The sequence below is a fragment of the Varanus komodoensis genome, unplaced genomic scaffold (genome assembly GCF_004798865.1).
Source record: "Varanus komodoensis strain SLA01 unplaced genomic scaffold, ASM479886v1 scaffold44_3, whole genome shotgun sequence".
Classification (NCBI taxonomy): domain Eukaryota; kingdom Metazoa; phylum Chordata; class Lepidosauria; order Squamata; family Varanidae; genus Varanus; species Varanus komodoensis.
In genome coordinates this window covers 3,608,187-3,620,217 of record NW_025336010.1, presented here as the reverse complement: position 1 = coordinate 3,620,217, position 12,031 = coordinate 3,608,187, and the positions used below count along the sequence as shown (strand labels likewise).

The following is a 12,031-nucleotide window of genomic DNA, read 5'->3' as shown; positions in this document are numbered from 1 at the left end:
ATCAGTATAAAATAAAAATATAGGAGGAGAAAGAGAAGGAAGAAGAAGTTGCCCTGGCCAGACCATATGTTTTAACAATTGAAATGATGTTTAAATAAAAAGGTCTTGACCTGGCGCCGAAAAACCAGTAACGACGGTGCCAGGCGGACCTCTTTGGGGAGTGAATTCCATAGGTTGGGCGCCACCGCAGAGAAAGCCCTCCTGTCAAAATCCGTTAAAGCTTTGAATTCTTCCTGGCTGCAGGCACTGTGCAGGCACAGCATCCACCCATAATGTGTGATGCACAGAGACCACGGCAAAGAACATGGTAGATTACTATTTCATGCAAACATAGACCACTTCCTATAACTTGCCTCATTTTTGAGCAAGGAATCATCTTGACTTATTTAGGGGGCGCTGAACACATAATGGGTTGGCAGGTCATCCAAATCTGGGAGACCAATTCCATCGTGGGTTGAGGGAAGTGGTAAATGGACAGTTTGACAAGAGCAGCAAAAACCCTTTACTGGTTTTGGTAATCTCACCTGTGGTACCACCTATGACAACTGCTCCACTAATGAACTAGTGACATTTTGGAGCAACCCTTTTTGTTTGTTAGGGGTGATACACATGTGTGAATTTATTTATGTATTTAATTCTGGGGGTTCTTCACAAGTGTGGAGGAACCAAAGCAAGGTGTTGGCAAGTGCCTGCTGTTGAAGCATAGTAAGCATTATCTGTGGATATTGACCAAGTAAGGCTGCATTTAGTTTGCTCACTTGACAGTGTGTCAGCTGAAACACAAAGCAGTTTCTTTCCCTGAAAACGGGGGTAAGTATTTTGGAAGTGATCCTCTTTTTAAAACATTGTGTGTAGTCTCCTCTACCCTCTTCTACACTTCCTCATGTCTCCAGGTACTCTGGAAAAGAAAAATGTAGAGGCCATCTCCTGTCCCAAGCACTTTGGTTTTATACCTGTCAAAACCTTCTCCACTTATCTATGAAATTTGAGCATATTTTTACATAGGTAATATATAGGAAGATTTCATGAGATTAAAAAAAATACAAACAAATTTGTGCAAGATTGTGAAGATGTGAAACATAGATTCTCTTTGAAGCTGGGAGTCATGAAGCCAATGAAGGCTAGAATCTCCAAAAGACAAAACAGCACACTGAAAGTTCTCCTTGATTAAAAGTAAAATTTAAAAAATGCAACCTTTTCCCTGAAAGGTCCTTGCTCAGTTATGGAATAAAAAAGAACATTAGAGAGAACGTTCTGTATTAACATTCTAAAGTTTAACAATATAATGAGCAAAGCAGAGTTAAGAAATCATTTTAATGCATTATTACTATATTTACTTTTCTTCTTATTGACAACAAACCTGGGGAAGCTTAAAAGTTAGCGTAAAATACACTTAACTTTCAATGTTCCTGGGTTTTTATTGACTTTTTAAACATAACTATGCTGAAAGAAAAATTTTACCCCCCCCCCCAAAAAAAACCTCTGGAAGATCAGATCGGTGGTTTGATTTTAAATCATGTCTTACTCACTAAACTTTCAAAATTACTGTATTTTTGTAAAAGTTTATATTCTTGTTTTTTCCCTTCTGCTTTTATTTATTTATTTATTAAGCTTATTTTATTTATTATTTACTTTTATGGTCTGCTATATTAACTTTGATTCTTTAGCAGGGCTAGCTTTCAATTTCCTTCTACTTTAGACCGTTATGTTTGAATTCCTGTGGACCAACACTGGTACTACCACTTAGTTTTATTCAAATATTATTAAAATAAATGTTTTAAAAGCCCTTTTAATTTCACATTTTACTGCTTAAGTTCTCTCATGTTTCCTGTTTAAATTAACAACTGAACATAAATTTATGGTAGCAAATAAAGTTTGTCTTCATTCAAATATTTATGACCCTTGGTTTCTGGAGGATAGGCCACAATTAAAAAAACGTTACCTTTGGTCCAGTAATACATCCATATAGACTGAATTTAATTGGAGCAAAAATTTTAGATTCAAATGCATGGTAGTTTTGGGGTATGACTAAAAGCAGACTGGTTTATTTATCTATGCTTTAAACAAAGGGCATTTAGTTGCTTGGTTTGGTGCTCTCTCCTCTTGCTGCTCTGGCTTTATGTTTACACTTTTGTTTTATTGTTTAATGTTGTCAAGTTGTCGCTGATTTGTAGCATTCCCATGTATGAAAGCTCTGCCAAGTGTCCTATCTATTACAGTCCTGTTCAGCTCCTGTAAATCCAAGGCAGTGACTTCCTTTATAGAAATAATCCATATTTCATTTTCTGTCTTCTATGTTCCCTAACATGACTGCCCCCTCTGGGAAGTTTCCCTCAAAAATGACTGCCTAATTTTTTTCATTTTTGCTTCTAGGAAAAGCTTTGGCTTGATTTGACCTAGAATCCACTTGTTCATCCTTCTGTCAGTTCAGGGTATTCACAAATTTCATCACCACCAGGTTTCAAATATATCAACTTTCTTCTTGCCAGCTTGCTTCCCTTTTCAGGTTTCACCTCCATACACAGTGATTGGGAATACATACTGGAAGTAATCTTGGCCTTGCTTTTAAGTCAAATGGTCTCACACTTAACAATTGCTTCTACTTCTGCCATTGCTGTGCTTCTAAGTATCAGACTTGTTCTAATTTCTTGGCATTTTCCTCCTTTGGATTATTACTGAGCAGAGATACATGAAATCTTTGTGATTTTGAGTTCTTCATTGTTGCCAGTAAAGTGCTGTAATTGTTCTGTACTCAAATTTCAGTCTTGCATTTGCACTTTCTTCATTCACCTGCATGAGCAGTCCTTCCAATTCATTGTTACTTTCTGCAGTAATATGGTATCATCTGTACAGCTTATGTACATCTGTACTGATGTATTTTCCACCAATCTGTACTCCTTCCTCTGATCCCAATACAGCTTTGCTCATGATACTTTCTGTCTATGGATTGAACAGGTAGAGAAATCAAATACACCTGTATCTGAGACCTTTACCTATGGAAAATATTTTGTTTCTCAATATTCTGTCCTCACAGTAGCTTCTTGCCCACAATGCTGGTGGACATGATGCATGATAGAGAGCCAGTGTGGTGTAGTGGTTAAGAGCATGCGACTAGGACTCAGGTGATCTGGGTTCTAGTCCCTGCTCAGCCATGGAGCCAACAGGGTGACTTTGGGCTAGTCACAGACTCTCAGTCCAACCTAGCTCACAGGGTTGTTGTTGTGGGAATAAGATGGAGGAAGAGAGATGATGTAAGCTGCCTTGAGCCCTTTGTAGGAAAAAGGCAGGATATAAATCGCAATATGAATGAATGAATGAATGACAGAGGAACAGGACAATCAAGTGCTGAGGCACCCCCATTTCTTTCAGAACCATCCATACCTTCTCTTGATCCACACAGTCAAAAGCTTTGCTGCAATCTACAAAACAGACTGATGATCTCTTGAAATTCCTTGGTGTGCTCCAATAACCAATGTGTATATGTAGTATGATCGCAAATTATTTTTTACAAGTGCTTTCAAAACATCATTCACTTCAACAGGCTTTTCCTCACAGGATCCTCTCTGAAGGAGCTTGGCATTCTTTCATCTTTTCTGTATAGCTGTTTTGTATATATTTTTCACCTTCATTTTCTTTGGGTCGGATAGTGCGTTCTCCTGTTTGTGTTTTCGCATGCCTTACCTAGGTTTGATTTTTTCTTTGATTTCCTGGATGTTCTGGAAGACAGCCTTTGTAGCTCTGTTCTGTTTCTCTGCACTGGGCACTGTTCTTCCTGTCTCTACTTGATGGTGGTGAAAAGTTGTATTCAGGATTCTGACTCTATTTCCCATCCAGGCATTTTTTCTTCTTCCTTTTACTATAGGAATTGTCTTTTGGTATTGTTCCTGATTTGGTTATCTTTTATTGCCCATTAGGGACTAATCATATGGACAACTGGACTAATTTCAGTCACCAAAGCTGTAAGAGGACAGGACTCCCATACCAGTTGGGGGGAAAGGTTCCCATGGACTCACCAATCCGAGCCATTTGTTCTGCTTTTTTCACTTCTTGCTCTGCTCGGGTCTTAAAGCGCTTGGAAGTGTATTTGTACATCCTGTCACAGCGAACATGGGGGCAATGAGGGATGAAGAGACATAAAAATGCAGTATTAACATTTCCAAAACTAATAAAAAAGCAAGTCTCAACAGTTTGCTAATTTCTTAAGCAACAGTGGGATGTGAACAAGGAGAAGCGTAGTTTTAACAGGCTTAATACAGCAGGAAAGGAGGAAATTACTTGTGGCAAACCATTCTCTACACTTTAACAGGTGGACAGAGACTATGGTGAGGACTCTGCTATAGTCAATACCCAAAGGAATATGGGACTGCAAACTTTGCACCAGGCAGGCAATTCACCATGTAGTCCACTCGCCCTCCATAAACCCAGCTTTCTGTATTCCTAGTGATCAAACATCCCAATTCTAGAAGCCCCCGACCTCAGAGGAAGCCTCCCATCATCCAGCCTGTCTACCCCCCTTTTTGTTTTCTCAAGTCAGTACCCTTGGCTTCAGGGGAATGAATGTTCCCTGAGAGCAACGTACAAATTACATCAGGCACACATCCATGATTCTTCCTATTTGGCAGATGATAAGTTATGTGGCACTCAGTGCAATACATTGGCTAGCTCTTGCACCCTTGCTGTCTTTCTACCTGCATAATTAGTTTAATTGGTATAAGCAGTCTATATACCTGAAAACCCCTTCATGGATCACTGCCTTGTCGTGGTGAAGGGGCTTGTGTAGCTCAATGAAGCTATGAGCTATGCCGTGCAGGGCCTCCCAAAACGGACAGGTCATAGCAGAGAGTTCTGACGTGATCCACTGGAGAAGGAAATTGAAACCCACTCCAGTATCTTTGCCATAAAAACCCCATGGACAGGATGGAGGTTCGCAACATTGTACAAGAGGTAGCAACTAAAACCATCCCAAAGAAAAAGAAATGCAAAACAGCAAAATGGCTGTCTGAGGAAGCTTTACAAATAGCTGAGGAAAGAAGGAAGTGAAAGGCAAGGGAGAAAGATACACCCAATTGAATGCAGACTTCCAAAGGATAGCTAGAAGAGATTAAGAATGCCTTCTTAAGTGAACAGTGTGAAGAAATAGAAGAAAACAATAGAATAGGGAGGACCAGAGATCTCTTCAAGAAAATTGGAGATATGAAGGGAATGTTTCGTGCAAAGATGGACATGATAAAGGACCAAATTGGCAGGAACCTAACAGAGGCAGAAGAGATTAAAAAGAGATGGCAAGATTACACAGAAGAACTATACAAGAAAGAGCTGAATGTCCCTGATAACCACTGACCTTGAGCCAGACATCCTGGAATGTTAAGTCAAATGGACTTTAGGAAGTCTGAGCAACAACAAAACTAGTGGAGATGACAATATTCCAGCTGAGCTATTCAAAATCCTAAAAGACAATGCAGTAGAAGTGCTACACTCAATATGCCAGCAAATTTGGAAAACTCAATAGTGTCCACAGGATTGGAAAAGGTCAGTTTACATTTCAATCCCAAAGAAGGGCAATGCCAAAGAATGTTCAAACTACTGCACTATTGCACTCATTTCACACGCTAGCAAAGTTATGCTCAAAATCCTACAAGCTAGGCTCCAGCAGTATGTGGACTGAGAACTTCCAGAAGTACAGGCAGGATTTTGAAAAGGCAGAGGAACTAGATATCAAATTGCCAACATACACTGGATCATGGAGAAAGCTAGGGAGTTCCAGAAAACATCTACTTCTGCTTCATTGACTATGCTAAAGTCTTTGATTGTGTGGATCACAACAAACTGTGGCAAGTTCTTAAAGAGATGGGAGTACCAGACCATCTTATTTGTCTCCTGAGAAACCTAAATGCGGGTCAAGAAGCAACAGTGAGAACAAGACACGGAACCACTGATTGGTTCAAAATTGAGAAAGGAGTTTGGCAAGGCTGTATACTGTCACCCTATTTAATTTATATGCAAAGTACATCATGAGAAAGGTGGGGCTGGATAAATCACAAGCTGAAATTAAGATTGCCGGGAGAAATACCAACTACCTCAGATAATACCACTCTAATGGCAGAAAGAGAATAGGAACTAAAGAGCCTCTTGATGCGGGTGAAGAAGGTGAGCACAAAAGTTGGCTTGAAACTCAACATTAAGAAAACTAAGATCATAGCATCTGGTCCTATCACTTTCTGGCAAATAGAGGGGAAGAAATGGAGGTAGTGACAGATTTTATCTTCCTGGGCTCCAAGATCACCGCAGATGGCGACTGCAGCCAATAAATTTAAAGACACTTGCTCCTTGGTAGGAAAGCTATGGCAAAACTAGACAGCATACTAAAAAGCAGAGACATCACCCTGCCGACAAAAGTGCGTATAGTCAAGGCTATGGTTTTCCCAGTTGCGATGTATGGCTGTGAAAGTTGGACCATAAGGAAGGCTGAGTGCCAAAGAATTGAGCCCTTTGGATTGCGGTGCTGGAGAAGACTCCTGCAAGTCCCTTGGACTGCAAGGCGATCAAACCAGTCAGTCTTAGAGGAGATCAACCCTGACTGCTCTTTAGAAGGCCAGATACTTAAAATGAAACTCAAATACTTTGGCCACCTAATGAAAAGTAAGGACTCCCTGGAGAAGAGCCTAATGCTGGGAACAATTGATGGCAAAAGAAGCGGAAGGCAGAGAATGAAGTGGCTAGATGGAGTCACTGAAGCAGTCGGCATGAGCTTAAGTGGAGTCCAGGTGATGGTGGAGGACAGGAAGACCTGGAGGAACATTGTCCATGGGGTCGCGATGTGTTGGTCAGAACTTCACAAGTAACATCAACAAATACCTGAAAAAAACTAGATTTTCAGATGAATGCATAGATGCTGAAATGGCATGCTGATCAATGTACTCTAGAATGTCATCATCAGTGTGGTATGAGAACAGATCATAGGAAATACTTGAATGGATATGTGAAGACCATGGATATGCACTGCAGAATCAAATCTGAATGGACTGCATTCTAGTTTTTCACAGGTTGTTCATACTACCATAAGAGCCAAGGAGTCTTTGTTTTTAAGAATTGCACATGACTAATGGTGATGGAAAAACTGGAGGATGAATTCACATCAAATCCAGGATGCTGAAGTCAGGCTATGAAGATTGCTTCATGTATCCACAAATCTTAACCAGACAAGAGTTTCTGCATAGCAGTATCTAGATATGGTTAAAAAAAAAAAAGAACCAATATCTAAAGGTGGAGAAAGCTTTGGGATCCTCAACATTAGGATCCAAGAGAATATATGTTATTAGAAAAGTCTTTTGAGGAAGAGATATATCTCCTCTATTTGTTGCTGAGAAGCTAACAGAAAGTCAGGTTGCTTACCTATAACTGTAATTCAAGTGGTCATCTGTGCATTCACACTTATGGGCTTTTGTGCCTGCAAACAGCCTACACTGGGAAAAGGCTTTTACAGCTAAGCGTCAATTTGGGTGGAAGCTCCTCCCCTTCCTGTTCTCAGGAAGCACAGGGAGGGTTCCTGCTCATCCCCTCAGTTCCTGTGGAGGCCACCAGGGATCTCTGCACCAAGGAGCAGGTGAGGAGGGATCCCAACCCATTCTGGTCCCAAGCACCCATGGACAGTAAAGAAGCATTGTTTATATAGGACAACAGCAAGCAAAGCCAGAGGGTGGGTTGTGTGAATGCACAGATAACCACTTGAAAGACAATTACAGATAATCAACCTTTGTGGTCTCTGTGTATCACGCATATGGGGAACTAGCTAGCTTAGCTTGGAGAGAATAGAAGGAGCTGTTGTAATTGGAGAATGGAGGACAGTATTGCCCTGCCAAAGGTGCAATCTGTTTTCACACAAATACCTAGTCAAGAGTGCCTGATAAAAGTCAAAGGTGTCAACCACATGGCTGCTCTGCAGATGTCCTGGAGAAGGTCCTCAGTGAAGAGGGCTGTGGGTATAGGCAGGGCTCATGTGAAGTGGGCCTTAGGTTGCAAGTTAAAGGCCAGCTACTTTGTATGTGAGGCTGATGGTGTTGGAGATTCATTTGGATAGCCTCTGTGAGGAGACTGGGTCCCCTTCCTTCTGCCCATCTAAGCACAGTCTGGGCGAGTGGCAGAGTTTCTCAGTTCTGGACTTGTAGAAGGCAAATACCCTTTTGATGAACATGGCCCTTGTCTTGAAAAGATCACATCGTGGGAGCACAGGAGGTAGAAGAGAGTCCTCTGGGAGAGTTGGGGGAACCACGGCTGTCTTAGCCACCATGGGGTGATGAAAATGCAGCTGGTCCTGTCCTTCTGGATTTTGGTGGGATCCTGGTGATCAGGGGAAATGATGGGAAAATATGAAATAGGGTGCTGCCCCATTGGAGGAAGAACACGTTTCCAAGGGATTCAGTCTGTTGTCCTGCTCTGGAACAGAATTTGAGGCAAATGGTGTTTTGGGGAGTGGCAAAGAGATCCATTGTGATCCCCACCTGTCATGTAGGTCTTGAAGAACCATCTCACTCAGCTCCCACTTGTGGCTGTCCAGGCATGTGCAAAGGAAGGTGTCAGCCAGGATGTTGTCTTTGCCTGCTACACAGATTGATGTGATGGTGATGTATCTGGTTATGCACTAATTCCAGATGGTTGTGGTTAGAATGGTGAGCAGGATGGATAGCATTCCTCCACGCTTGTTGAGGCAGTACATCACCATTGTCTGTGGCAATCTGCATGCGTTGGCCCAGTAGGGTGTTCTGGAAAGAGATGAGTACTTTGTGCACAGCCAGCCTCTCCAGGAAGAGGATGTGATGTTTTTGACTCTTGGAAGTCTCATGGCCCGTGTTCACAGGTTTATTTATTAATATTTTGATACACTATTTCCTATTGCTCTTGGAATATTTACAAATATTTAAGCACTGAGACAACAAGTAACCAAAATCCTATGAAAGAAGTAAAACTAAGGGAAACAACTATAACACTGAATAAATAGTAAACATATTAAACCACTGCAACCTGTAATTGTAAGAAGAACCAATATAAAAACACATCTCTAACCAAAAATTAAAATAATGGGAGAATAAAAATGTTTTGACCAGGTGTCAAAATGTATAAAGTGTTGGTGCCAGGCGGACCTTCCTAGAAAACTGATTCCATAAATGGGTTGTCACTCCCGAAATGGCCCTTCCCCTCATAGCCACTTTCCTTGCTTTCTTCAATGGTGGCTCTTTGAAAAGGACCTCTGTCAAGATCTTAGGATATATAAGAGAAGAGGCCCTCCTTAAGATTTCCAGGTTCTAAGCCATTTAGGACTTTATATGTTACTATGTGTAGCTTGAAACAGGCCTGGAATTCAACTGGGAGCCAGTGTTTAACAGTGCTTCTGCGTTGCCATGGGTCCATCCCCAGTCAACAGACAGGTGGTCCAGTTCTATACCAAATGAAACTTCTAGATCATCTTCAAGGGTCCCCACGTACAGTGTATTGTAGTAATCTAGACATGAGATTACCAGTACATGGATCACCATTGTTGCAACTTGCTCTCTAGCCCAAGTTGGAGGCATCTCGTTATGGTATTTGTGGGTTCTGAAGGAAGGCAGCTGACATCTGTTGTGAGGTTGCATTGGGTGGTCATTACAGGAAGCTGTTCCAAAGTGAGGGTGGGACATTTAAGCAGGGTGTTGTGTCACTCATTTTCCATGTGATAGTTTTGGGTGGACCACAATTAGAGGTCTCATCCATAGTCTGGTGAAACAGATCACTGCCATTGTGACTGCTATGAGGCCAAGGAGTTTCTGGATCCAGTGGGCTGATGATGACAACCAGGTTTCAAACTGCTGTCACTCTGGGTTTTGGCAGGAATGCTTTTGCTCTGGTTTAATTGAGGTGGTCCTGTATGAACAGTATGGACTAGGTAGGGGAGAGAACAGATTTACCATAGTTTAGACATAGATCCAAGTAGTGAGCAGGTAGTGCAAACTGAGGATTGCAGTTCTCTCTTAGTTGGGGATATCAGGAGCCAGTCATTAAAGTATGATTGATGGATTCCCTGACTTAAATTCCCTGGAGCCATAAGATATTTAGACCATCACCATGCATTGTGTAAAGACCCTGGGTGCCGTGAAGAGGACGAATAGGAACACCAAGAATTGGAAGGCCTTCTCTCAGATAAGGAAGCATAAAAAGTGTATATAGTTTGGGTGGACTGTAATGTGGAAATAGGCATCCTTTAAGTCACTTGAGGTAAACCAGTCTCCTTGCTTTAGTAGTGCAAGTATGCCTTGAAGGAATACCATTCTAAACTTTCTAGCTATGATGAATCTATTGATGCTTCTGAAGTCCAGGATCAAACTAAAGCCTCAGTTCTGTTTTGGAACAGTAAAGTATCTGGAGTAGAAACTCTTGGTGTGCTTGTGGTAGACCCTCTAGATAACACTGATGGAGAGCAGGATGTCAACCTCTAACTTGAGTGCTGGAGAAAGATTTGTGTGATTGTACTGAGGAGCAGGAAGGTATTGAACTCAATTCTATAGCCCTTTTCCATTACACATAAGTCCTATGAGTCTGTTATCACTTCCCATGCAGGGAGGAATTGGACATGGAATCTGTCAAAGATGATGTAGAGTTGGGGGGAGGAAAAGCCTGCCAGTGGTGTAGGTCAGCAGGACCACCAAGATACCTCCTAGAACTTCCATGGGTACCTCAATGGGGGGGGGGGGGGATTATGCCTTTTCTGATGGGAGACTCTCTGTAGTCTGCAGAGATGGTCAGTATACATGTGCTGTTGTAAGGTGAAGAACCCAAGCCACTTATGCTGTCTTGGCACTGTCTGCTGGAGTTCCATCCACTGGCTGGTAGATCTGGCCCTCCACATGGCAGTGATGCATTCATCAGTGAGTGGAAAAGACCCTCCCCACTGAAGCAGAGAACTTGAATTGGGGAATATGTCTATTGTGGGCAATCTGCTAAATGTAGGCAGGCATACTTGCAAAGAGCCATCACTGTCATCATTGTCTTGGCATCACAATCCATTTGGTACCTGGCCACCTCCATCTGGTACTTGGAGACCTCAAATGCCTCTGAGGCAGAGGGAGGCATCCCTGAGCTCCCCTGGGAAGTGCTCACACATGAACTTAACCTTTTTCTTAAGTTGGTATTGGGCCATGGTAGCCTCATAACTGGATATTTGCAGTTTGAGAGATGAGGCAGTTTGAGGGGTGCTAGACCATCAAAGCATCCCACACAGTCCACCAGAGCCAAGAGATGCTTTTGTGAGTTCTCCACTATAATAGAGTAGGATTTCAAGTGCTCGGACAGGAAGGGCATGTCTCTGTCCATTGTTGACTTGGCAAGTCAACAATGCCTTCTGTGATGTAGAAGGAGAAGCTGCAGGGAACCCAAGATCTCTTGACGATCTGGAGCAGGGCTGGTAGGAAAGGAATAGCCATGGTGTTGAGCCTTTGGAAGCCAGGGCATCAGGGACTGAGTCACTCACCTGGTCCTGTGCCCATTCTGTTTCAAGCTCCAGGTCATCAGTTATCTGAAGCACCCAGCCTGTGAAGTGTCCCATCTCCTCTGAGGGGGACACAAAGTCCTGATCAAAATCTGCCATGTCTGGAGAGGATTCTGATGGTTGCAGGGAGACAACCAACTCTGCATCCAATTTGCAGTCCTCTGAATGGTGATGAACTTGTGGGTGTTGGCGCCTCAATGTTGATGGCACTGGATATCACTCAATATCAAGGGCTGGTAATGGTAGTTCTATACTGAAGGAGTTTGCATCTCAATACCAATGGTCCATGTTGGCTTGGTACCAAGGGACTGTGCTGGCTCAGTACAGGGAATACTTCCTGGCCTGAGATCTTGCGTCTAGTCATTGGAGAGTAGTGGTGTCTGGGAACATTGTGGCTGGTGGAAGGTGGTGTATTTGAGAAACGATGGCTTGCTTGGTACTGATGACTACAATGAGCATCGCATCAGCAATCTTGGTACAAAGTCTTAGTACCAAGGAACTTGGTTGTCCTTGCTA

The 12,031-nt window shown here is 42.4% G+C and overlaps 1 protein-coding gene across 2 annotated transcripts in view; it reads right to left on the bottom strand.

The window, feature by feature from the left end:
- The window catches only part of MORC2 (MORC family CW-type zinc finger 2), a 129,211-nt gene that overhangs the window by 50,813 nt on the left and 66,367 nt on the right, over nt 1-12,031 (bottom strand). For both annotated transcript variants that reach the window (XM_044444247.1, XM_044444248.1), the window contains one exon: nt 4,014-4,093. In XM_044444247.1, coding sequence (XP_044300182.1) covers nt 4,014-4,093 — 80 coding nt within the window. The remainder of the gene's footprint in view (nt 1-4,013; nt 4,094-12,031) is intronic.